The sequence below is a fragment of the Martes martes genome, assembly GCF_963455335.1.
Source record: "Martes martes genome assembly, chromosome: 5".
Lineage (NCBI taxonomy): Eukaryota > Metazoa > Chordata > Mammalia > Carnivora > Mustelidae > Martes > Martes martes.
The window spans coordinates 99,378,009-99,405,893 of NC_137892.1; the positions used below are offsets into that span (position 1 = coordinate 99,378,009).

At 38.2% G+C, this 27,885-nt stretch overlaps 1 protein-coding gene across 1 annotated transcript in view; it reads left to right on the forward strand.

Moving 5' to 3' along the window:
- FBN2 (fibrillin 2) overlaps window positions 1–27,885 on the forward strand; it is a gene marked incomplete at both ends in the record, with an annotated part of 261,800 nt that overhangs the window by 122,655 nt on the left and 111,260 nt on the right. Inside the window, 4 exons of the mRNA XM_080804778.1 lie at window positions 6,709–6,834; window positions 24,805–24,957; window positions 26,452–26,679; window positions 27,622–27,759. Of these exons, the coding sequence (XP_080660904.1) occupies window positions 6,709–6,834; window positions 24,805–24,957; window positions 26,452–26,679; window positions 27,622–27,759 (645 nt within the window). The remainder of the gene's footprint in view (window positions 1–6,708; window positions 6,835–24,804; window positions 24,958–26,451; window positions 26,680–27,621; window positions 27,760–27,885) is intronic.

A 27,885-nucleotide genomic window follows, 5' to 3' on the forward strand; every position in this document is an offset into this window, starting at 1 on the left:
CGCCTGGGTGGCTCACTGGGTTAAAGCCTCTGCCTTCGGCTCAGGTCATGATCCCAGGGTCCTGGGATCGAGCCCCGCATCGGGCTCTCTGCTCAGCAGGGAGCCTGCTTCCTCCTCTCTCTCTCTCTCTGCCTGCCTCTCTGCCTACTTGTGATCTCTGTCTGTCAAATAAATAAATAAAAAAAATCTTTAAAAAAAAAACAAAAACTGCAAAACCTTTTTGAAAGAAATTAAAGAAGTTCTAAATAAAAGGGAAAACATCCCGTGTTTATAGATGGGAATACTTAATATTGTTAAGACGATAGTATTTCTTTCCTGAATTGATCTGTAGTTGCAACATAATCCCTGTTGCAATTCTGATTTGTTTTTTGTTTGTTTTGCAGAAATTGGCAGTCTAAAGTTCATATTAGAAATTCATATGCAAATTATATATATAGGACATATATAAAGGACGTATATAAGGGATATAGGACATGTATAAAGAACTCCTTAAACTCAATTATTAATGGGCAAATAACTCAATTAAAGCTGGACAAAGCAATTAAATAGATATTTCTCCAAAGAAGAAATGTAAAAAACCAGTGAGTACTTGAAAATGTGCTGAACATCTTTAGTCATTAGGGAAATGCAAACCAGAACTACAGTGTGTTACCAATTCACATTATTCCAAAATAAAAGATAATAATGGATCTTGGCAAGGATATGGAGAAACTGGAATCTTCATACATTGCTAGTGGGAATTTAAAATTCTACAGGTACTTTGGAAGACAATTTGGTAGTTCCTCAATAAATTAACCATAGAGTTACCTTATGACTGAGCAATTTCCCTTCTAGGCTTATCCACAAGTGAGATGGAAATATATGTCCACATAAAACTAGTACCCAAATGTTCATAGCAGCTTTATCCATAATAGCAAAAAAAAAAAAAAAAAAGGAAACAACTTGACTATCCATTAACTGATGAATGAGTAGATAAAATGTGATATATCCAGGGGCGCCTGGGTGGCTCAGTGGTTTAAGCCGCTGCCTTCGGCTCGGGTCATGATCTCAGGGTCCTGGGATCGAGTCCCACATCGGGCTCTCTGCTCGGCAGGGAGCCTGCTTCCCTCTCTCGCTCTCTCTGCCTGCCTCTCTGCCTACTTGTGATCTCTCTCTCTCTCTGTCAAATAAATAAATAAAATCTTTAAAAAAAAAAAAAAATGTGATATATCCATACACTGGAATATTATTCAGCAATTAAAAGGAATGAACTACTGGTATATGCCACAACATTGATAAACCTTGAAAACATTATAGTAAGTGAAAGAAGCCAGTCCTGAAACAGCATATATTTTATGATTCCATTTATATGAGATATCCAGGGCGGGCAAACCTATAAAGACAGATTAGTTGGTATTAGTTGTAGATCTTTTAGTTATATGTAGGTTAGTTACTGCCTAGAGCTTAAAGGGAGGTAGGGAGGATGACTACTGACAGGATGGAATACTTCTGAGGGGATGAAAATATTCTAAAATTAAGTTGTAGCAATGGTTGCACAACTCTGTGAATATACTAAAAGCCATTGAATTTTGCACTGTAAGTGGGTGAATGTACTACTGAATGTATTTACTGAAATATAATATTATATTTCAGTAAAACTGCTTTTGAATATACGATGGAATTCTGAGTACAGTTGATACACACCATTCAAAATCTGAAAGCTGGAAAGCAAATGTTACTTTTCCATTGTGGCTTATTACCATTTCTGTAATGCCTGTTGTCCTTAAAAGCTTGAAATAGATAGCAGTTTATTCTGTTTAAAATTTAGTCATAAATTTAAATAGCATATTAATTAATAGAAGTCCAGGGTAAAATGGAAATACATGTTTTTTATATATATATATATATATATTTTATACCAGAAAAGTTCTACAGAATAGACCACATACATACAGTTCCTTGACACTGAGGGGAAGAAAATATGAAGACTTTTTTTAAAAGCAGACTTTCTCGTTTAATTTGTTCTAAGTTCTCTGTAACATAATTGTTACATGGACTACTTTATAGTATACGTCCATATTGGAATTGACAGAATCTCTAGGGCCATGTTCTTAGAATTCAGTGATATCTGAGATCACACTTAGCACTACTTACCAAATTATTCATTATATTCTGCTTAGAGTAAGATTTACAGTAAATGTTGTAAATGTTGGTTGACAAATACGAGGTTCTGTGGTTTGGCAGTCAAATCTGTCAGATGGTTTCGCTTAGGTCTAATTTTCCTTAAAAAAAAAAAAACAAAAACAAAAAAACCTGTGCTCAACTTCTTCAAATTACCAAGCACTTTGTAGCCCTTCTCTTTCTTTACTCTTCCGTGGCACACTCAATATCCCCCTTCTTTTGACAGTGTGCATGCTGGCCTTCGTTCATCATGTTCTTCCTCATCTCTCCCTAATTTTTCCTTCCCAGTCGGCTCTAGTGGCTTTTCTTCCCTTGACTTTCTCTTAGAATGTGGAGGTTCTCATAATTTCCCTCCTTAAATTCAGCTCTCTTCATTTACATACCTCCTTTGCACATCTTATTTATTGCTACAACTTCAAACACAACCCACTGAGTTGGTGATAAATCACAAGTATACGTTTTTACCCCTTACATCTTTGAGTTTCAAATTTGTAGCTATGCAGTTGGAATTGCTGCCCATTTCTCTCAAAAATCTGAAGTTCAGAAAGTCCAAAACCCAGCTTGGCCTTAAAATGTGTTCTTTCCATGCCCTGTTCTCTGTTAATAGAACTACCATTAATCTCCCTTGTTAATCAAGCTAGAAGTCTGATTTAATCCCGTAGCAAAGTCCTGTTGATTTCTCCTTCCTCATATCTCATGAAAATATGTTCTCTTTCTCATCATAAAGCTTATTCCATACTTTCATCATTAATCTCTAGTTAATCATTAATCATTAGCTGTCCACATTACACACAAGAATTGTCTTTCTAAAATATTGATTTTCTAATGAATGCTCTTCTTTAACCTCCTTCATAGACACTATAAATCACCTCAGAATAAAAGCCAAAGTCCTTGGGAGGACTCTCCAGGATTCAGCCTATGGCTAACTAGCTAAGCTCATTTTCCATCAGCTTCCTATCCATTCTCGTACACTTTCCATGCTTTAGCTGTGCTCTCTATTCAGATGTACTTATCCATGCTGTTTTTTGCTTTAGTTTTTGTTGTTCTTTATTAGTCTAAGTGCATTCCACTGGCTACAGTAATTGGTTCAGGATTCCAGGCCTTTGCCAACCAGCATATTCTCCTGGCTAGAGGAATATAGCTCAGAACATTAGGACAACAGGGAAGGTTTGCTGAGTGCCCTTGGGGAAAAGTTTCCTCCCTCCTAAAAGAGAGCCCCAGGAAGAGACACCCTCTCTTCCACTAGGTGTCCTGGGGTCAAAGGTCAAGCCTAGAAAACTGCTGCAGTTGTTTTGCTCCCATCAAGGAAGACAGCCTAAGGATGAAACCAAAGCACAGAGTGCATAGTTGAGCAAATCTCAGAGAAAATGACCAAGAGACATTGACTTAAACCAACCCTGATGTCCATGCCATATGGACTTGAGATATGCAAGCTATTAATTTTTTGGTTTATGGCCCTTTAGACCAACTTTTCTGGTATTTGCTGACCAAAGCCACCAAACTGAAAAAGTTTTAAAGATTTAAATTTTTATTTTAGAGAGAGAGAGAGAGAGCACGCAACTTCAGGTGGGGGAAGGGACAGGGCGGGGGAAGAGAACCTCAAGCAGACTCTGTGCTGAGCATGGAACACAATGCTGGGCTCAATTTCATGACCCTGAGGTCATGACCTGAGCCAAAACCAAGAGTCCAGTGCTTAAGAACTGAGCCACATGGGAGCTCTCCCTCTCCCCCCAACCCCATAAATAAACTTTTTAAAAAATTTACATACAATGTATTATTTGCTTCAGGGGCACAGGTCTCTGAATCATCAGTCTTACAAAATTCACAGCACTCACGGTAGCACATACCCTCCCCAATGTCCATAACCTAGCCACCCTATCCCTACTCCCCCAAATCCCCAGCAACCCTCAGTTTGTTTCCTGAGATTAAGAGTCTCTCATGGTTTGTCTCCCTCCCCAGTCCTGTCTTGTTTCATTTTTTTCCCTCCCTACCTCCACAACACCCCACCCTTCCTCTCAAATTCTTCGTATCAGAGAGATCATCGTATGATAATTGTCTTTCTCTGATCCGATAAACTTTTTAAAAAAGCTCAAGAGAAGGTTGTTGGAGGCACATTAGATATGCTGAGGATAAATGAAACCAACTCCTTGTATTAAGACTTTGCCTTTTTCAGTGAATAGGCTTATCCTTAGACACACTTCCTGTGTATCTTACCAAGCAAGTGTACTCTTTATATTTGCAAAGATACTGCTTTCAAATCTGATTGTGACATATGGTCTTGAAGAACTAATCTTATAAAAGAGCTGAAGGCACACATCCTTCTTACCATAAGTATTAATGCTAGATTTAAATTGGTAAACATTGGGCATGACTGCATTGACATGCAGGGTGTTTTGATCAGTTTAAAAAAAAAAAAGCAATGAATTTTTTAAATTTAGGTGGGTTGGCTACTGAAAAATGAAACACATTCCTAGTGTCCATATAGGATTTCTTAATACTTTAGTAGGAGCCTTTTTCATACAATTATTTGGAAGGTAACCTTCTAAGGTTCCTAGTTAAGTCTAAGAATTGTGAAACATCGAGTTTTTGTGCACAGAAATATTTAACACAAAAACCGCAAGTTTAATATCACTCCATGTGTTCTTCTCTGTTCCAGGTTTTTCTTTTCCTTGAAAAAGAAAAATGTCAAACCTCTTTCAGTTTTCTACTCTTCATTGTCAGGGATGGTATTTTGAAGTAGAGCATGAAGAAGTTCTTTATTATAAAAAGAAATGCTTGGAAATAAGAGTTAATGCTTACATGAAGGACGTAAGGGTTCTAATTTTTAAGAATTTAGATCAGCCCTGGGCTCCGTAAGTGCCTGGACTGTTGCTATGACCGTAGAGGATCAGAAGGGCTGTCTTAACCTCTGCAATGCTTGCTCAACTGTGTGCTCGTCTCTTGTATAGTCTTCCTTATCCTCAAGTGACTGATCAGTGTGTTCGGTGATTAAAGCATTTAGTTTCCTTTCTATTCTGAATTCACATTCCATTTCATTAAGATGCACGGCCCTAAGATAGCAGCACAAGATGCAGTGGTCCTAATTTTGCACACATGGTTTTGTTTTGTTGAATTAAATCTGATGGTAACTGTACCACATTATGTACTTGCTTCTCATGTAGTCAATTCATGTTAGAATTCTGATCTCTCTTAGGGAATTGGTCAATTTTGATTTGTACCCCTGTGCCTTCAGTGGCTAACTGCTAAGCCTCAAATGAAGATATTATTTCAGGGAATGTCTGAATCTGGTAACTTTTTTATATGAGAACATTCCAAGAAGACACACAGGCTTATAGTTACTTCATGACACAGCTTGTAGGCAAGAGTAACTTGTCAGAATAAGTGGGGAGAAAAGAATGATTAGATCAATGGAGGAATTCAAGAAAGGCGTTGCAAACTGTTTTTTAAATTGTGGGGTTTAAAATTTCTTTCCTTATATTTACAAGAATATGATTTTTTCCCTGTTTTTTTTGATACATTAAAAAATAAATATGCAACTAAAAACTCAAAAGAAACTAAAAGCTAAGGTTTGCTTTTCTGTAATCATTATGTTTATGACTTTTAAATCCTTCTCTGTATTCAGTGGTCTTTACTAGCTCTGCCTTAGACGGCCAACTCCTAGGCATCTGTGGCTGGATTTCCCTCACAATTGCTCATTTCCTCTTAAATGTATTAGTATTTAGGTCCCAGTGTACTTAATTGTAGTTTTGTTTGACTTTCCACCTCTCTCTGCTTACTGAACAAGAGGAAAAATACATTAATACTTATATAAATGGCCCGGTTTTCTGCTTTCACTAAAGTTAAAAGAAAGCAGACCTTTCATGAACGTGCAAGGGGATAGACTAGTCCAAGCATTAAGTAAGCTGAACGGGTAAGTGCAGGGAGGTACAATGGGAAAACCGGACACCTCCCAAAGCCTCCCAAGTTTGCCCTCTGCCATGTTTCTATATTATTTTAGATTTAAAGTTAATTCTGAGAATGTCAAATACACCCATATTCAAATGTAAGTACAAAAACATGTCCTGAAGCCAAAAAGGAAAAAAAAAAAAACCCACTACTTGCTACCACCCCTTGGTTCAGACAATTAGCATGAAAATCAGCTATAAATTTTTAAATGTATTGTTATTCCACATTTTAAAATGTAATCTCTATATGTGTTTTTTTTAGGGCTGTAGTAGGATAATTCCCTAATTGATATAGAATAGAAAATAAAACATTGGCAACTTACTTATTTTCAATTTAAATTGCAATTGTGGGGTGAGGGGAGAAAAGGATATAGAGTTTTGCTTTAGTTGGCATTGTGTTACTGCCATGGGAGTTTACTTTCATCTCAGTTCCCATAGATATGTGTGAGAAATTCCTCAGGGCCTGAAACAAGAGTATATTCAGGGTTATATGATCTGACCTAATCAACCATGAGTGCTCTGATACTCTTTAAAAAAAAATCCCTTGTACAAACTGTTTAATGGAAGCCTTTCTCAATCATCTTCTCCTCCTTCCCTTGATTAGACATCGATGAGTGCAGCATCATTCCTGGGATATGTGAGACTGGCGAGTGTTCCAACACCGTGGGAAGCTATTTTTGCATTTGTCCACGTGGCTACGTCACCTCAACAGATGGCTCTCGGTGCATCGGTAAGCCTTGGATTTTTGAAGGCACAGTACAGTGCTTCTTTATAATAACAAAATAGCCCAAACGTGTAAGAAGATGGCAACGATTATAAAACCATTGGGAAAATGGCTGAAAAGGTTGTTTAAAATAAATGGCACCCCTATTGAGGGCTTGATAGACCAGGTGCTCTTTGCAAAGACTTCAGTTTCAAAAGCCATCTGGGTTTGTTTTATGTTGTCAGTGTCATTTTGGAAATGAAGGAAGACTTCCTCAAGACATTGCTCTTGCCCAGTGCTAGAGACACAAAGGCAAGAGAAAGATACTTTTTTTAAATCAGCCTCGGGAGACAGAATGTAGTAATTAAAGCTTGCTATGAATCATGAATGTAGTCAGGATCTTACTTACTTACAGCTTGTTTATTCTGGTGAAAAGAGTGATTACAAAAAAGAAACTGACACCTTTAATTTGTGTTTTAAATATATTCAAAGTAAAGCCAAATATATTTGTATGTTTTCCCTTGTTTGGAAAGATGAAACAGTATTTCTCAGTCATGGTCTTGGTCATCCATTATTGAGCAAAACTTAAACTTAGAGCCACCATGTGATGTGAATGTGAATGTGAGAGGTGTAGATTCTGCCTTGAGAATACTATATTGTCATCATAAATACTAGTAGAAGAATAACAGTGACTGTAATAGAAAAAAACAGAGGGAGGAGTAGTAAAAATAATCATTACCATTTATGAAACCAGTGCCATGTGTAAGGCACTGCACATCTGTATTACCTCAGTATCTCAGAACTGTGGGGCCTTGGGCAAGTTCTGACTTGCCCACTGACCCCTCTGTTCCTCAGTTTCTTCTAGTAAGTGTGCAGCAAAACATTCTTGATTATGGCTACGAGGAGAAGAAGGAGGATGTGACTGCCCTGGACCCATATGTTATGTAATCCTCGTGATAGCTCTGTGTGATAGGTATAATTATTCAGATTTGCAGACAAAGAAATCTGAGGTTCAGAGAGGTTAGCTAAGTGACTTACCTCCAGCAGATGGAGCCGGTGTTCTAATGCAGATCTCTGGGACTTCTGCCCCTGTGTTACTCTGACACTACACTGCCTCCTTAGCTATTTCAAGCAGGTGGAGACCCTGTATCTAGGTATCAAGGTCTCTAGTATGAGTGGTTTCTCCGGTATTGTGCTGACAATCTGCTTGGAGAGGTAGGATGTCTATGTCTGGCCTCCCTCTCCCATCTTAGAGTAATAAGATTTGAATGATAGTTGTTTGTTCTTTATGAATGCATCAAGTTTGTATCTTACATTAGGTCAGACATTTTATGTGGACTATTAAGTGTAGAAATTGGAGAAAATTAACTGGTTTTAGGGTCAGTGTGCCTGTTGACTCACCACATGTAAGTCTAATTCATTTAATTTAATTTAATTTTGAAGTCAGAGGTCTGTGAGGGTTGAAAACTAGTCGAACCTCCATTTGGCTTGATTTTCTAAAACTATGTAGGAGGATAATCTGTGTACCTACACATACACATATTCATCAGCTTGAAATAGGCATGGATTCAACTCTGTGGGAGGAATACCAATTTGGGAGTCACCATTGAACATCATTGGCTCATGCCATAGACCCTAGTTTCGGGAAACTTATGTTCTAGAATATGGCTAGAATAAAAAGGGAGGCTGGAGAAGTAAGTGAGGTTATTCTTGTGAAGTTTTAGACATCCACATCAGGTATATATATTTTATTTGGCAGGTGGAGTAATCAAAGGCCTTTCAGAATGGATTAGAATGGAGGTGGTAAGGGTTGAGAAGAGAAGCAAACTAGTTAGAAGAATTTGACACAAATGTTAATCTTTTATATCATATTTCCAAATTAATTTTTATTTGATTTTTTACATTTCTAAATATTTGTCAAACAAAATTTGTGTTCACTTTATTTTTGCATTGAAAAGGAGGCATATTCTTCATTATATTCAGATAATCAAGATCAAGATTCGCAGTGATTTATGGAGGTTGTTTTTCTGCACTGTCAGATATTTGGTTTACCATGAAATTATGATAAATTCTCTTTATCTCTTGCCTGCCTCTATAAAGTTCTGAGTCTTTACCTGGACATTCAAAGTCGTTTAGAACCTGGTACCAGTCTGTAGTCAAGACTCATTGCTGGGGCGCCTGGGTGGCTCAGTCAGTTAAGCATCTGACTCATGATTTCAGCTCAGATCATGATCTCAGCTTTCTGGGATGGAGCCCTGCATCAGGCTCTGTGCTCTTCATGGAGTCTGCTTGACATTCTCTCTCTCCCTCTCTTTCTGCATCCCCTCCCCCACTCATGCTCTCTGTCCTTCTGTAAAATAAATGAAATATTAAAAAAAAAAAAAAGACTCATTGCTAACGACTTGCTGCCTCACCATCACATTCCTCTCACTGTTCTCTGTGACCACACTGCCATGGCTTGGCCCATGGTATCTGCTCTTCTGAAGCATCTTGATTTCCTCTTTCTGTGATCATTAAAACCTGACTCATCCTCTAAGTCCCCAATTAGATATCACATTTTCTTCTTGGGCAAAATTAATCAGCCTTGGGGCGCCTGGGTGGCTCAGTGGGTTAAAGCCTCTGCCTTCGGCTCAGGTCATGATCCCAGGGTCCTGGGATCAAGCCCCGCATGGGGCTCTCTGCCCAGCAGGGAGCCTGCTTCTATTCCTCTCTCTCTGCCTGCCTCTCTGCCTACTTGTGATCTCCGTCTGTCAAATAAATAAATAAAATTTAAGAAAAAAAAATTAATCAGCCTTCCCCATAATATTTTTTTATTTCCTTCATTTCTGACTTAAGCACACTATACAGATACTTGTGCTTTATTTGTTGGCTGGACTGTGAGCTCCACTGGTCCGGCCTTATGCTGCTCCCTTGGAGCCTTACATGGTGCCTTGTATGGAAGTTGGGGCTCAGTAATTCTTTTATAAATGAATAGACAAACCATGTGAGGGAGGAGGAGATGATGTCGAATGTGAGACTTTTGTGTTGGTTAATAACTGCTTTGCAACATTTGGCATCCTGCTGGATGTGATACAGTGGACGTGATATGCCCCCAAGATAAGAGCCTGCTTGAGCTCCAGATTGCTGAAACACAGTGAGACCCGTGCTAAGCAAGAGACCCCATTCATTCCAGGGTCAACATCCTGACCCAGGAGCAAAGATCCCGTAAGGAGGGAAGAGTGGCTCTCCAAAATTATAAAACCATTGTTAAACTTAAGTAAGCAGCTTAAAACTTTTTTGAATAACTCTGTTACATTTGGAATAAGTATGTGTTTTCCATAGATGAAAAAAAACAAATCTAATATTTTAATGTGTAAGAGATCTTTGATTTTGATTTTTTAAAATCTGAGACTGTCTTTTTCTTGCACTGCATTTGTTTATGATTAAATTATGTATGTTATGGATATGTCCATGCCATTTATTTCATAACCACATATATACTAACAATAATGAGTTGGATGGACTCAAAAATTTTTCTTGAATATGAAACTGCATGTTATCTGCAGCTCTCTTCTGAGAGTGGCATATGCTGAATGCTGCCCCCATTTCTTTCTTTTTTTTTTTTTTTAAGATTTATTTATTTATTTATTTGACAGACAGAAATTACAAATAAGCAGAGAAGCAGGCAAAGAGAGAGAAAGGAGGAAGCAGGCTCCCCACCGAGCAGAGAGCCCGATGTGGGGCTCGATCCCAGGACCCTGAGACCATGACCTGAGCCGAAGGCAGAGGCTTTAACCACTGAGCCACCCAGGGGCCCCTGCTGCCCCCATTTATTATTCTAGTTAACAAAAATATCCTGAGTATAAACCGCATTATAAAGCACCAATAAACTGCCTTATTTCTTTTGTGTGTAGGAAAACAATTTCACATGGCAGAAGAATTTAGCTGGACATTTTACTTTCAAACTAGGATAGTTTCGCATTTTACTTTATACTAAATATAAAACTCAAATGCTAAGGTAATTTTATCTAGTATGTTTTATCAAGTTTTTTTTTTAAATACCCAGAACAGAGCTTTCTTTTCAACATAGAGTACTAACATATGTCCATTCTAAAAAAGAGTAGAAACATGCTAATAATCTTTTTCTTAGAAGCATTTTTAATAGCACAGTTTAATGACCCTGATGTCATTTTGGAATACTCTGGCATTATTAATACCTAATTTCCACATTGTAATATAGGCAGAGAGAGTGACTAGCAGACAGCAGTGAGTAATTAATGAACTGATAAGAGCAGTGAGCAAATTCTGTATGCAAGATGATATGTCTGCTCTTGTGAACATGGATCCAGCAGGAACCCTAAGCAGAGAGATTTGAAAGTACCAGTCAGCAACAAAGCCAGCAAAGTTCAGGAAATGAGAGCAATAAGCATGTAGAAATCTTATGGCCACAACATCCGAGGACATTTTCTTGAGCCTTACAGAAGTTTTAGTGTGCAATATTGTCTTAGAATATTCTTAAGAAAACAAAACCTGAAAACAGAAATGTGAAAAAAATATAATAATAAAAGAAAATGTTTAAGGCCATGGGTGATTAACTGCTAAATCATTTTGTAGGCGTTGGATTCTCTAAGTCAAAAATTCTTGAGGGAAGTGGGTATGGGTATAGACTTGGGCTCACAGGTAGGAATTGCATGAAGGGAACAGGGGTGTGCTGAGTAAGAAGAAAGGTGTGAGTAAAACTGCAGACACAGAAAGTGTCTGAGGGGCTCCGGAGAGGGTGTGAAGAATATATCTGTGAAAGAGAGCTGAGGGAGGGAATAGTTGGAGAGAAAACAAGAAAGATGGTTGAGATTAACTGTAACTTCTTTTCAAAGAACATTTAAATGCATTATTAATGTTCAGGATATAGCTAAGCAAAAATTTCATTTGTATAAATATTTGTCAATTTTATTAAGCTATTCCACTTACATCAAAAGAAGGTAAGGGGCACCTGGATGGCTCAGTGTGTTAAGGCCTCTGCCTTCGGCTCAGGTCATGATCTCAGGATCCTGGGATCGAGCCCTGCATCGGGCTCTCTGCTCAGCGGGGATCCTGCTTCCTCCTCTCTCTGCCTGCCTCTCTGCCTACTTGTGATCTCTGTCTGTCAAATAAATAAATAAATCTTTAAAAAAAAAAAAAAGAAGGAAGGTCCTAGAAAGAAAAAGTTAGATAGTAAGGAAGAAACCTGTCACTATTCTTAAGGAAGCAATAAACCTAGGAGCCACAGTACTTCTGCTTCTTTCATTGTTCCTAGTTCTAGTTAGTTTTATGTAATGGAAACGTGAAAGCCTACATGGAAGTATTTGAGAAATCACAAGAATCTGCAGAATTAGTCAAGGGGAACCCAGGTAGGCTCCAGACCATCAAAGAGGCAGGTGTAGTCCTCCAGGATCAGGGGATGAAGCCTGAAACAATGGCTGCTATTTACCTAACACCTAGGATCACTAGTGTTCTAACCTGAGCTAACCTTATCAGTGTTTTCCAGCTGAATCCTTCATTTTTAATGAGCCAAACTCCTTCAACAGGAGATCTGTTTATTTCGAGGTACAATCCCCAGCTTTTACAAGGTTTTCATCACATCGTCTAATTAACCATTAGTTCTCAAATCAAGCTTAGAGTAAATGTCAAACCATGAAAACACTCTGATAAAAGTACCATTATTTTGCTTCAAGATAGATTTATATTTTAATCAGAGAAGATGAATTGCTTCCTCTTCCACAGTGTGGCTTTAAATGAGACTTCATGTAAACCTTGTTCAGAAATGTAGTGAGGGTGATAGCTTGTTAGAAAGATAGACTTGTTTTTATTACTTCTGGCATATCAGTCCTGCAGTTAAACATAACACCAAACAACTGAAGGATTTATCCCTGTTGTGTCATAAATATGCCTTATCTGCCTTTGCCCCTAGTAATTCCTGATTTCAAGGGATGGTGTGCCTAGACAGTTCTTATTACTTCTGTTGAGTGTCCCCTTTTTTATGTCCATTTTTTATTCCAGATATTCTTCCATGTGACACATTTTTAAAACAGAGATTTCTAAGGACCATTTAATTTCTGCTGTGCAAAGGAAAGAGCCCCTGTTTTGCACTGAGATGTATTTTGGGGGGAGATCTTAATGAGGATGCATCAAATTGATCTGTAGCTTATCCCAGCATGTTTTTGACACATGGGATTAGAAGTAGATTACCCACCTCCCTAATGTTATTAGAAGAAACTAATAGTAGAATTTATTTTAAAAAGTTATGATTTATTTTCTAATCCACTCTTCCTCCCCTTCCACCCTATCACAAATGACATGGTTTCCTCCTATACATATCTTAGGACTGATCAGAGATTTCCAAACTGTATAGAACACTGGCTATTTATATTTGTTGAATTTGAAGATTGCTCTTTGATCTAAAAAGATGCTTTTTAGAACTACACTGAATTATAATTCAGTATCTTTAGGAAATGGCATAATGGAAAAGCAACTGAGTATTTAGTAATACATTTAAATGAATTTGTATTTTATTAGTCACAGTGCAGTCTTCATATATGGAATTCACAGTAGTGGTTTCATATGATGAGGCATTTATACTTGTATTGCAGTGTTCACTGTAAATACAGATTGGCGGACCTCTCACAATATCATTGCAGATTCCTGTAGTCTGGGACCAGTTGGTATAGAGTCCTCCTGGATTCCTGATGAGCCCTTACTCGTGTTTATACATAGTACCTTGTTTCCACTTCAATACTATAGTTGACCCATGAGTTGTTTAGAGTGTATGGGATTTCCCTGTTTTGCAAATTTTTCATGTGGGCTTGAAAAAGATGTGTTTTCTCCAGTTGACTAGATATATCCATTAGCTCAAACTTGTTGCCTGTGCTGTTCACATTTTTTCTTCATTTACTGAATTTTGTCTACCATATCATCAGTTACTGAAAGAGTTGTGTGAATATCCCACTGTCATAGTAGAATTCTCAGTTTCTCCCCGTGGTCTCCAAGTTTTTGTTTCTGTAATTTGATGTTATGTTACAAACTGATGAATATCTATTTTCCTGGTGAATTGAGCCTTTTTTCAGTATTATTGACTCTCTAACATTGTTTACTTTTCTCGGTCTATTTCTGAATATTTTCTTTTTGTCTGTTTTATCTCATTATGCTTCTCATTTTGTGAGTGGGCCTTGGAGGTTTAAGTATATGCCTGCTGTGTATTTTTTCCTCTCAATTCTTCTTCTTCCTTAGTTTATAAATGTGTCTCCTCTAAACAACCTAAATCTAATTTTTAAAAATTTTTTCAGTCTGAAAATCTTTGTCTTTTATTTTTTATTTTTTTAATAAAGATTTTATTTATTTATTTGACAGAGATCACAAGTAGGCAAAGAGGCAGGCAGAGAGAGAGAGGAAGAGAAGCAGGCTTCCTGCTGAGCAGAGAGCCCCAGGACCCTGGGATCATGACCTGAGCCAAAGCCAGAGGCTTTAACCCACTGAGCCACCCAGGCACCCCAATCTTTGTCTTTTAAATTGAGATTTAAATACATTTGTATTTGTTATAGTAACCAATATGTTCGCATTTCAATTACCTTCTTTGTGCTTCCTATTTTTTTGTTACTTTTTTCCTCCTCCTTGCTCTTTTTTATTTATTGGTTTTTCCTTCCTTCCCCACACTCATTTAACTTTTTTTAGTTAAAAGTTAAAAGTTCAGGAAGGGAAGATAGACCCCGGGGGAAGGGGCCGGCTCCCGGCAAGCGGCGAAGCAACGGAGCACAAAATCGGGACTTTTAAAAATCTGCTCCACTGGGAGACATTGCTCCAGGAGCTAAACCGGGGGGAAACCCAGGTGGGGTCAGCATAACCCCAGATCCTGCGGGGTCACGGAAGGACCGGGGGTGTCTGAGGGCCGCAGAGCTCGCAGGTATTGGAGCTGGGAAGCCGGCTACAGCGACAGAGCCGAGGACTGAGCTCTCAGCCCGGGGTTACCTTGTGCCGGTTGCAGGCTGGGTGGGCTCGGAGCCTGGCCGGAGGCCACAGAGACGGAAGTGACCGGGCGCTTTTCTCCAGGCTCCAGCAATTGACTGCTTTCCTCAAGGCGCGACCGCAAGCCAGGGAGGCAGGGCGGTTGGGCGCTTTTCTCTAAGGGCACACTGAGGAATGGAACGCCAAGCTCTCGGCTCCTCCGGGCCGAGAGATTGGGAGGCCGCCATCTTCATTCCTGTCCTCCGGAACTCTACAGAAAGTGCTCAGGGAACAAAAGCTCCCGAAAGCAAACCCACGGATTACTTAGCCCAGCCCCTGGCAAGGGCGGTGCCATTCCTCCTGCAGCAAAGACACTTGAGAATCACTACAACAGGCCCCTCCCCCAGAAGATCAACAAGAAAACCAGCCAAGACCAACTTCAGTCACCAAGAACAGCAGAATTCCACAGCAGGAGAAAGCAAATCTTATCTGGACAAAATGACAAGGCGGAAAAACTCACCTCAAAAAAAAGAACAAGAGGCCGTACTGAAGGCTGGAGACTTAATCAATACGGACATTGGTAACATCACAGATCTAGAGTTCAGAATGACAATTCTCAAGGTTCTAGCTGGGCTCGAAAAAGGCATAGAAGATATTAGAGAAACCCTCTCCGGAGAGATAAAAGCCCTTTCTGGAGAAATAAAAGAACTAAAATCTAACCAAGTTGAAATCATAAAAGCTATTAATGAGGTGCAATAAAAAATGGAAGCTCTCACTGCTAGGATAAATGAGGCAGAAGAAAGAATTAGTGACATAGAAGACCAAATGTCAGAGAATAAAGAAGCTGAGCAAAACAGAAACAAACAAATACTGGACCACGAGGAGAGAATTCGAGACATAAGCGACACCATAAGATGACACAACATTAGAATAATTGGGATTCCAGAAGAAGAAGAAAGAGAGAGGGGAGCAGAAGGTATATTGGAGACAATTATTGGAGAGAATTTCCCTAATACGGCAAAGGGAACAAACATCAAAATCCAGGAGATGCTAAGAATGCCCCTCAAAATCAATAAAAATAGGTCCACACCTCGTCACCTGATAGTAAAATTTACAAGTCTTAGCGACAAAGAGAAAATCCTGAAAGCAGCCCGGGAAAAGAAGTCTGTAACATACAAGGGTAAAAACATTAGATTGGCAGCGGACCTATCCACAGAGAGCTGGCAGGCCAGAAAGAACTGGCATGATATATTCAGAGCACTAAACGAGAAAAACATGCAGCCAAGAATACTATATCCGGCTAGGCTATCATTGAAAATAGAAGGAGAGATAAAGAGCTTCCAGGACAAACAAAAGCTGAAGGAATTTGCAAACACCAAACCAGCTCTACAGGAAATATTGAAAGGGGTCCTCTAAGCAAAGAGAGACCCTAAAAGTAGTAGATCAGAAAGAAACAGAGACAATATACAGTAACAGTCATCTTACAGGCAATATAATGGCACTAAATTCATATCTCTCCATAGTTACCCTGAATGTTAATGGGCTAAATGCCCCAATCAAAAGACACAGGGCATCAGAATGGATAGAAAAACAAAACCCCCCATCAATATGCTGCCTACAAGAAACTCATTTTAGATCCGAAGACACCTCCAGATTTAAAGTGAGGGGGTGGAAAACAATGTACCATGCTAATGGACATCAGAAGAAAGCTGGGGTGGCAATCCTTCTATCAGATCAATTAGATTTTAAGCCAAAGACAATAATAAGAGATGAGGAAGGACACTATATCATACTCAAAGGGTCTGTCCAACAAGAAGACCTAACAATCTTAAATATCTATGCCCCTAACATGGGAGCAGCCAACTATATAAACCAATTAATAACAAAATCAAAGAAATACATTGACAGTAATACAATAATGGCAGGGGACTTTAACACTCCCCTCACTGAAATGGACAGATCATCCAAGCAAAAGATCAACAAGGAAATAAAGGCCTTAAATGACACACTGGACCAGATGGACATCACAGATATATTCAGAACATTCCATCCCAAAGCAACAGAATATACATTCTTCAACAGAATGGAACATTCTCCAGAATAGACCACGTCCTGGGTCATAAATCAGGTCTCAACTGGTATCAAAAGATTGGGATCATTCCCTGCATATTTACAGACCACAATGCTCTGAAGCTAGAAGTCAATCACAAGAGGAAATTTGGAAAGAACGCAAATACATGGAGACTAAACAGCATCCTTCTAAAAAATGAATGGGTCAACCAGGAAATTAAAGAAGAATTGAAGAAATTCATGGAAACAAATGATAATGAAAACACAGCAGTTCAAAATCTGTGGGACACAACAAAGGCAGTCCTGAGAGGAAAATATATAGCGGTGCAAGCCTTTCTCAAGAAACAAGAAAGGTCTCAAATACACAACCTAACCCTACACCTAAAGGAGCTGGAGAGAGAACAACAAAGAAAGCCTAAACCCAGCAGGAGAAGAGAAATCATAAAGATCAGAGCAGAAATCAATGAAGTAGAAACTAAAAAAACAATAGAACAAATCAGTGAAACTAGGAGCTGGTTTTTTGAAAGAATTAGTAAGATTGACAAACCCTTGGCCAGACTTATCAAAAAGAAAAGAGAAAGGATGCAAATAAATAAAATCATGAATGAAAGAGGAGAGATCACAACCAACACCAAAGAAATACAAACAATTATAAGAACATACTACGAGCAACTCTACGCCAACAAATTTGACAATCTGGAAGATATGGATACATTTCTAGAGACGTATAAACTACCACAACTGAACCAGGAAGAAATAGATAACCTGAACAGACCCATAACCAGTAAGGAGATTGAAACAGTCATCAAAAATCTCCAAACAAACAAAAGTCCAGGACCAGATGGCTTCCCAGGGGAATTCTACCAAACATTTAAAGAAAAATTAATTCCTATTCTCCTGAAACTGTTCCAAAAAATAGAAATGGAAGGAAAACTTCCAAACTCATTCTATGAGGCCAGCATCACCTTGATCCCAAAAACAGACAAGGATCCCACCAAAAAAGAGAATTACAGACCAATATCTTTGATGAACACAGATGCGAAAATTCTCACCAAAATACTGGCCAATAGGATCCAACAGTACATTAAAAGGATTATTCACCACGACCAAGTGGGATTTATTCCAGAGCTGCAAGGTTGGTTCAACATCCGCAAATCCATCAATGTGATACAATACATTAATAAAAGAAAGAGTAAGAACCATATGATACTCTCAATAGATGCTGAAAAAGCATTTGACAAAGTGCAGCATCCCTTCCTGATTAAAACTCTTCAAAGTGTAGGGATAGAAGACACATACCTCAATATTATCAAAGCCATCTATGAAAAACCCACTGCAAATATCATTCTCAATGGAGAAAAACTGAAACTTTTCCGCTAAGGTCAGGAACACGGCAGGGATGTCCTGCTGTTCACCACTGCTGTTCAACATAGTACTAGAAGTCCTAGCCTCAGCAATCAGACAACAAAAAGAAATTAAAGGCATCCAAATCGGCAAAGAAGAAGTCAAACTATCACTCTTTGCAGATGATATGATACTATATGTGGAAAACCCAAAAGGCTCCACTCCAAAACTGCCAGAACTTATACAGGAATTCAGTAAAGTGTCAGGATATAAAGTCAATGCACAGAAATCAGTCGCATTTCTTTACACTAACAACAAGACAGAAGAAAGAGAAATTGAGGAGTCAGTCCCATTTACAATCGCACCCAAAACCATAAGATACCTAGGAATAAATCTAACCAAAGAGGCAAAGAATCTATACTCAGAAAACTATAAAGTACTCATGAAAGAAATTGAGGAAGACACAAAGAAATGGAAAAATATTCCATGCTCATGGATTGGAAGAACAAATATTGTGAAAATGTCTGTTCTACCTAAAGCAATCTACACATTGAATGCAATCCCTATCAAAATCTCATCCTTTTTTTTTTTAAAGAAATAGAACAAATAATCCTAAAATTTATATGGAACCAGAAAAGACCTCGAATAGTGAAAGGAATATTGAAAAAGGAAGCCAAAGTCGGTGGCATCACAATTCCAGACTTCAAGCTCTATTGCAAAGCTGTCATCATCAAGACAGTATGGTACTGGCACAAAAACAGACATATAGACCAATGGAACAGAATAGAGAGCCCAGAAGTAGACCCTCAACTCTATGGTCAACTAATCTTCGACAAAGCAGGGAGGAATGTCCAGTAGAAAAAAGACAGCCTCTTCAACAAATGGTGCTGGGAAAATTGGACAGCCACATGTAGAAAAATGAAATTGGACTATTTCCTTAACACCACACACGAAAATAGACTCAAAATGGATGAAGGACCTCAATGTGAGAAAGGAATCCATCAAAATCCTTGAGGAGAACGCAGGCAGCAAACTCTTTGACCTCAACCGCAGCAACTTCTTCCTAGGAACATCGCCAAAGGCAACAGAAGCAAGGGCAAAAATGAACTATTGGGATTTCATCAAGATCAAAAGCTTTTGCACAGCAAAGGAAACAGTTAACAAAACCAAAAGACAACTGACAGAATGGGAGAAGATATTCGCAAATGACATATCAGATAAAGGGCTAGTATCCAAAATCTATAAAGAGCTTATCACACTCAATATCCAAAGAACAAATAATCCAGTCAAGAAATGGGCAGAGGACATGAACAGACATTTCTGCAAAGAAGACATCCAGATGGCCAACAGACACATGAAAAAATGCTCCACATCACTCGGCATCAGGGAAATACAAATCAAAACCACAATGAGATACCACCTCACACCAGTCAGAATGGCTAAAATTACAAGTCAAGAAATGACAGATGCTGGCGAGGATGCGGAGAGAGGGGAACCCTCCTACACTGCTGGTGGGAATGCAAGCTGGTGCAACCACTCTGGAAAACAGTGTGGAGGTTCCTCAAAAAACTGAAAATAGAGCTACCCTACGACCCAGCAATTGCACTCCTGGGTATATATCCTAAAGATACAAACGTGGTGCTCGGAAGGGGCACGTGCACCCGAATGTTTATAGCAGCAATGTCCACAATAGCCAAACTGTGGAAAGAGCCTAGATGTCCATCAACAGATGAATGGATAAAGAAGAGGTGGTATATATACACAATGGAATACTATGCAGCCATCAAAAGACATGAAATCTTGCCATTTGCGACGACGTGGATGGAACTAGAGGGTATCATGCTTAGCGAAATAAGTCAATCGGAGAAAGACAACTATTATATGATCTCTTTGATATGAGGAAGTGGAGATGCAAGGCGGGGGTGGGTGTTGGGTGGAGGTAGGAAAAGAAAAAATGAAAAGATGGGATTGGGAGGGAGACAAACCATAAAAGACTCAATCTCAAGAAACAGACTGAGGGTTGCTGGGGGGACGGGGCACGGGAGAGGGTGGTGGGGAAATGGACATTGGGGAGGGTATGTGCTATGATGAGTGCTGTGAAATGTGTAAACCTGGCGATTCACAGACCTGTACCCCTGGGTATAAAAATACATTATATGTTTATTAAAATAAAAAAATTAAAAGTTAAAAAGTTCAGAAATTATATAATTCTGTGGATTTAGTGTTCATTCTAGTACTTTAAGATGCATGTGTAGCTTAAAGTCTAAAATTAATATTTATTTTACCCACATCTAAACAGTAAAAGAATATTAGAATGGTCACACTTTGATCTCCCCCTTCTAGCTTTTAAAAATTCTATCCAATTGCCATTCTGTATTTGCAACAAATTAATCATTATTACTGTGTAATATTTTAGTGCTTGTTTATATTTATTCATATATCTAACTATTTTTCCTCATTATTCCCTTATGTATTTCAAACCTCCTATTTTAGAATAGTTTTCCTTTTGCCTGAAGAACCTTTTCTAGGGGGCATCTGGGTGGCTCAGTCAGTTAGACATCCACTCTTGATCTCAGCTCAGGTCTTAATCTCAGGGTTATGAGTTCAAGCTCTGTGTTGGGCTCTGTACCCAGGATGGAACCGACTTAAAAAAAAAAAAAAAAAGAAAAGAAGAAAGAAAGAAAGAAAAAAAGAACCTTTTCTAAAATTCCTTTCAGCAAGAATCTTTTGGTAGAAATAATAATTTCTTTTTTGTGTGTGTTCCTGAGAATCACCTTAATTTTCCTTTTGGAAAGATGGTCTCTTGGGATACAGAATTTCAGGCTGACAGCTATTTTATCATAGTATGCAGAAGATACAATATTCCAGTTGGGTTTTAGCATCCATTAGTGCTATTAAAAAGCCAGTGATAGGTTTAAATATTCCTTAGCAGGTGATTTGTCTCTCTTTCCAGCCATTTTTAACTTCCTCACTTTTTCTTTATTGGTCTGCAATTTCACAGTGATTTGGTGAGCTGTGGATTTCTTCCTATTTTTCCCACTTTAGATTTATTGGACTTCCTAGGTCTGAGATTGTCTCGCAGCATGGTTAGAAAGTTCTAAGCTAGTATCTGTTGAATATTGCCTCTCCCCCAGTCTGCTTATTACTTCTTTCTAGTATGCTCACAAGATGTATGTTACCTTCTCATGCTCACCACCACATTTCTTAACCTTCTTTTAAAAAATATTTTCCATCTCTTCATCTCTCTGAACTACACTGAAGATAAATTATTCAGATATATTTTGGAGCTCACTAATTCTCTTCTCATTTATGTGCAGTATACTGCATGATATATTACTAAACATTTTATTTTATTTGTGATAGTTTTCATTTATAAAACTTTCACTGAATTTTTTTAAGTCCCTCTTTCATGGTTTATGAACTCTTTTTACCTGTTCACATTTTTAGATTTTCATTGTCTTAAGCATATTAAATATAATTTAGTTATAATTAATACTAAATGAATTGTCATTACAAATAATCACAAATTGTCAGAATCAGTCCGACCATTCTGTATCTGATATCTAATGTTTATTCAGCCGGTTTTTAATGGAGCCTTGTTTCTTTATGTGTTATTTATTCACTCATTTATTTAGCTCTTTATTTTCTTGTTAGCTACTCCTGTTCTTGGGACTTGTCTGTGGGAATTCTTTGAGACCTGCATAATATTAAGTCCTCTTTTGTCCTCTTGGCTTTTGCCAGTTGCTTGGTATCTGGTATCCCTGCCTGTGGACCTTGATTTAGTCTAGTCTTCCTTTGAAGTTTTCCAGACCACAAACCTACTATGAATTGAGACATCAAAGCTGTCTCTTTGAGGAAGAGCTTGTGGTTAGAGATTCTTGGGAGAGATGTGTTTTTACCTCCCCTCAGTCTTAGCTGCCCACCTGTACATTATAGTCTTGTACCAAGGATGCGGTTCTTTGGAGCCCCAGGTTTATGGGGTTTCCTATGAAGTTTTGTGCTGGAAGAGGGAATATGGGGTTTTTCTTTTATGCTGTAGACCCTATGGAACTATATCAGGGCTGAAATTCAAAGTCTCTAGAGCTTTGCAGAAGCTCTGAGGCTGAAACCTAGCTGTGTACTTACCTCTTAAGATTCCTGTTTTCACGTCATTGTGACTCTGTTTTTCCCTTCCTTTCATTCCAGCCAGCTGATGTATTTTTTAAAATATTCTTTCACATTTTATGCAGGATGTTTCAGTTGGGAGGGGCATTCACGATAGCTAACCCACCATTCTGTTTGGAAACAGAACAAATACTGTTTTATTTAACTCTGCCACTAACCCTGTTCTGTGAGGAAGAGGAGTTAAGTATAGTTGCAAAATCAGATGGTAAGATTTTAATGGGAGACTTAAATCTTTTGATTCAAGGCTGTGGTTTTGTTCTTCTCTTCTTTTGTTTTCTGACTTTTGTCTTTTATTTTTTTCTCAGACTTTGTGGTACAACCTCCTCCTTGCAGAAGACTTTAAGAGAGAAATACTTTCAGCCTACTTTGTAGTAACTGTGTTCTGTAACCATGATTATTAGAGAGTTTAGGACTTTCTTATCTAGATTTACATCCTATTCTTGAGGAATGTAGCAGCTGATTAAATGTAGAAATATGATACTCAGGGTTCCTGGAATAAATATTCCAAAAATTATTTTCCTCCATCATTTTTGGGCACAGAAACCTACCTGTGAACATATTCCCAGTGACTGTCTGTTCAAGCTCAGCTTATGAAGTTTAGGAAATGTCTGCGGTGTATTCAAGTATGCATGTGTGCTTCAAATTTAGTACTTGGGTTTTGGACATATTAGGTTTCTTTTGGGAAGTGAAAGGAGGTATTTTGATTCTTACAGGGAGTACCTTATACCCAATTCACTTACTGAACAGTCGCTTAGAAGCAACCTGAGGTATACTACAGACCATTTGAGAAAATAATACATTTATTTTAAACTCTGTATCTAGTATAAAAAATTGGGCTTTACTAATGAAATTTTTTTGTAATTAATAGCTTCATCTACATTATTGATATGCAGCTCTTGATTTTTGTGGTACTTATTTCTTCTTGCAGTCATAGCCAAAACTTCTTTGAAGCTTCTTGATGAACGTTAAATAATACATAATGAGCTAGACCCATAGTTGTTTTTTTTTTCATTGCTTTTACAATAAAGTCAATTTCAGTCGAAGCCCACAGGGCTTATAGTTGATATTAATATTTTATCCCTATGCAACTTTGCATTTTATGTTCTCTTTCAATGATGTCTTTCAGCCTTTATCTTCCATTTTGATCCATTCTCTACCTTGCTGGCAGAATAATGTTTATTAGAGTCCTCTTTGATCGTGTTAACTGCTCTACAGCCAACATTGCAAGATAATGCCCAATCTCCTCGCCATAGCATCCTGCCAGGCCCCCAGTTACAGCATGGTCCTCACCTGACTTGACCTGTCATCACCATTTGACATAATCCATTGCTCCTATTTCTTGAAAATGTCTTACTATCCTCACAGCTTACAACTGCATGTATACACAGGTCGTTCGCAAGTATACGCCTTCAGCCTGACCATTCCTCCGGGTCCTGGGTTTCTATATTCAACATCGCAAACGTAACACAGTTTAAAGAAAAGCCTTGTACTAAGTCCCTTAATCCTGCTTTTCTCCTTATCTTCCCATCTCAGCTGTCTAAGTCAAAGACTTAGGAAATTTCCAAAACTCTTCTCTCTCTTACCCCACTCCCTGAGCTGTACCTTCAGAATATGTCTGCCATCTGACCACTCTCATCATTGTCACTGATGGCACCCTCATCCAAGCCACCATCATGCCTTGCCAATAACTTTCACTGGTATTCTTGTGCTTGCTACTATAAGCATCCAAAGAGATCTTCTTAAAAATGCAGACCCTTCCCTTTCCTCTAACTGAAAGCATCCAGTGACTCTTAACAGCACTCCACATGAAATCCAGAAGTCCTTTTCTCATGGTCTACAGGGTTGTGCGTGATCTTGTCCTTGATAGCTCTCTGAGCTCAGAGGCTTCCACTATCCCTTTTGTGTTCCCTTCTCTGGCTACATCCTCCTCTTCTTTGAACTTCTCTTCCCTGAGATAACTGAGTGGCTCATGCTGTCACATTATGCACGTCTCTGCTCAGATGCTCCTGTCTGAGAGGAGCTGTTTGTGATCACCCTTTCTAGAATAGCAACTCTATCAGTCAGGTATTGCTGTGTAACAAACAATCCACAACTCTCAGTGGCAAATAATACTATGCTTCAGCAGGTCAGCTGGGGATTGGATAATCTAGGTTGGGATTGGGTTCTTGTTTTCCTTCCAGCTCTGAATCTGTCTGGGCTTGGCTTCTTAATGTAATAGGAGCACATACCTGCTTCACATCTTTCATTCCTGTATCCTTGGAATATGTCATGGCATAGGTTCTCAGTGAATGTTTGCTCAGTAAATAAAGAAATGAACAAATGTCATAGAGACTAAGACAATAAATAGATATATTAGAGGTAAGTAGAATACTTCTCTTTACTTAGCCTCTTCTGATATGTCAAATAATTGACATAAGAACCTGAAATAATTCTGGCATGCCTTCTGTTTTATTTCCACATGTTCAGATCAGAGAACAGGCACGTGTTTCTCGGGCCTGGTGAATGGTCGCTGTGCGCAAGAGCTCCCGGGCAGAATGACGAAAATGCAGTGCTGCTGTGAGCCTGGCCGCTGCTGGGGCATCGGAACCATTCCTGAGGCCTGTCCCGTCAGAGGCTCTGGTAAGCAGCTGACTGCTTGTCTCCTCAGCATAGGCAGTGTTAGGAAAATCAGTAACAGGAGTGTACTTTGTTCTTTTCCTTAAAGTCAAGTCATTTATGTGTTCTTAGCACTGTCTTCAATATGAATACTGTGTTTTTGTGAGGAATTGGGTGGCATTATTTACTTGGGATCAGTTTTGACTTTATACACTTTATTAATATCAGAAAAATTCCCAAAAACTGATTATGACTTGTCTTTCTGCAAGTATTTTTTGAAATTATTTTGAACATCAGTATTTCGACTCAGTTTTAAAATCTCCTGATCTTTCATTTCAGGGCTTTGAGTATGTTTGAATAACTTCATTTATATTTTATTTCAGGAGTGTCCCTATTTTCTAGTATCCCAATCCTTGAAGATATTTCCTCTTTTCTAATGACCTGAAGGTTAAGAATAAAAGGGTAGGAGGATACCTCTCATTCGCCTTGCTGGATTAACTAACCATATAACTGAGGCTATATCAGGAAATTATTTAAGGATGAATGAGAAGTAGCTCCTCTTGTTAATGTGATATGAATGGTAAAGTAGGATTAATGTTTATCAATCACATAAAGTCACAAAAGTATGTTTTATTATATTGTCTTTATGTTAAATTATGTATTCTGAAAAAACTAAACTTTTTGAACTATGCTTATGAAGATAGGTATCTATATGTACTGTTATGGAGAGAAAGATAAGGTCCATTCTTTCAAAATCTATAAGCTATAGAACATCAAAATTGAGTAATAAAGCTTAAACAACAGCACTATTTGTGCATACTATATGATTTTGGAAACTCGTGGTCTCACAAATAATATATAATAGTAATATTAATACTGAAACAGTTGTTTGAGTTAAATAATTTTCATTTCTATTGACCCTAGTGTCCTAATTCTGAGAACAGATGAAGAAATAATTAGATTGTTGTAGTCTTGCTTCTTTTCTCTCAGCTTTGATACTTGGACAAATAAGGTGCAGTTTGAAAAGCTAACTGAACACTGTCTTTTGTTAAAATCCAAATATATAAAAAATATTCTGAAGCCATAGTAATTCCTTATAGCAAAGAAAGGAGATGGGAGAAATGTGTAGGTGTGATACCGATGAAGTTTTAAGTAAAACCAGATCTACAGAAAGAATTATGGAAAGCTTTGATTTTTATCTGTGTAAGTAAATTTCTTGAATTCATAGTTGTATCTGGAATTCTATGAGTTGCACTTGAGGACATAAAATCAAACTGCACATAGCACATATAGACAGTTCTTTGGTTATGCAACTCAGTTAAATATGGCAAATAGGTTTTCACTTTTTTTCTGAAACATCTATACTTTTCCCTGTTACTTCTAGCATTGGAAGCATGGATCAAGGTGCAATATGCTACTTATTCAGATCAAATAATATAGATAAGCTAAAATGTTCTTACAGTGTACAGATTGCTTTTAGAATCAATCTGTGTTTAACTGACCTTTCTTTTCTTCTAGAGGAATATCGCAGACTTTGCATGGATGGACTTCCAATAGGAGGGATTCCAGGGAATGCTGGTTCCAGACCCGGAGGCACTGGGGGGAATGGCTTTGCCCCAAGTGGCAATGGCTATGGCCCAGGAGGGACAGGCTTCATCCCCATCCCTGGAGGCAATGGCTTTTCTCCTGGAGTTGGGGGAGCTGGTGTAGGGGCCGGGGGACAAGGGCCCATCATCACTGGACTAAGTGAGTATTCACTTTTTTGTGTAGACTCTTTATTTTTCTGCCTTAAATGATTTTATAATACCTAGCATTTTTTTCAAGAGGTAGGTGTGTGTGTGTGTGTGTGTGTGTGTGTGTGTGTGTGTGTAAAAACCTCTTTCAGGGTCTAAAATACAAGGTAGTAGTAAAAAAAATGCCTGAGAAAATATTATTTTCCTGTTCCATAAACTTTCTAAATTGGAGAAAAGAAGAGTGACCCGGGTTTTCTTTGAAAATAAAGATGAGAGCATGGTCATATTCCAGTCCAGATGACGCCATTAAAGAGTGTGTTTTTGGTTCCAGTGTATTTCATTTGGCCGTTTGCAGCTGCCCTGTTCATACACCCCTTGAATTATTTTCCAGAACCATTTCTCAACTGAGATAAACTGAATAAGTCTTGCTCTGTGCCTATCCAAATATTTTAATGAAATATCTTTCTTTTCCTCACCCTTTTTTGTTGAATAACTTGGGCTTCAGGCCAGAACTGGCACTGGTGTACTTGACATTTAAGTTCATTCTTTTTATAAGAGCTGCTCTTGCTAATAATATTTAATGATGTCCTACAGTGTTGTGTTTATTCTTTTTGGCAGATGGCCTATTTACTATCTGAATATTCAGCACAGTTAAGGAAAAAAAGAAATGGAATGCATTCAAATGTACAGTAGAACATTCCTGAAATTTTGAAAAGACATCATTACGGGCAGTTTCCAGATGTATCACTTAACAAATGCGAGTTACAACCATTTGTCTCAGGAATATATTTTAGATCCTCAACATTCAAGTTTTAATAAAATGTAGAATAATGTGAGCCTTTGATATGTACACTTAATGATTGGACTATTAAATATCCTTTTAATAAATCAGTTTCAATAAAAGTACTACATCTTGTAACGCTGAAATACCACTTGTGCTTTGATTTTTCTGTAGCTATTCTGAACCAGACGATAGATATCTGTAAGCACCACGCTAATCTCTGTTTAAATGGGCGTTGCATACCTACTGTGTCTAGCTATCGATGTGAATGCAACATGGGGTATAAGCAGGATTCAAATGGGGATTGCATAGGTAAGCTCATGATTCTTTAATCCTTCGTTTTTTCATAGCTTTTAGACTATAGGAACAAATTTGACTATACATCATTAAAAAGAAAAAAAGTCTTCTGAATCAAAACTAATTTCCAAGCTGTCTCTT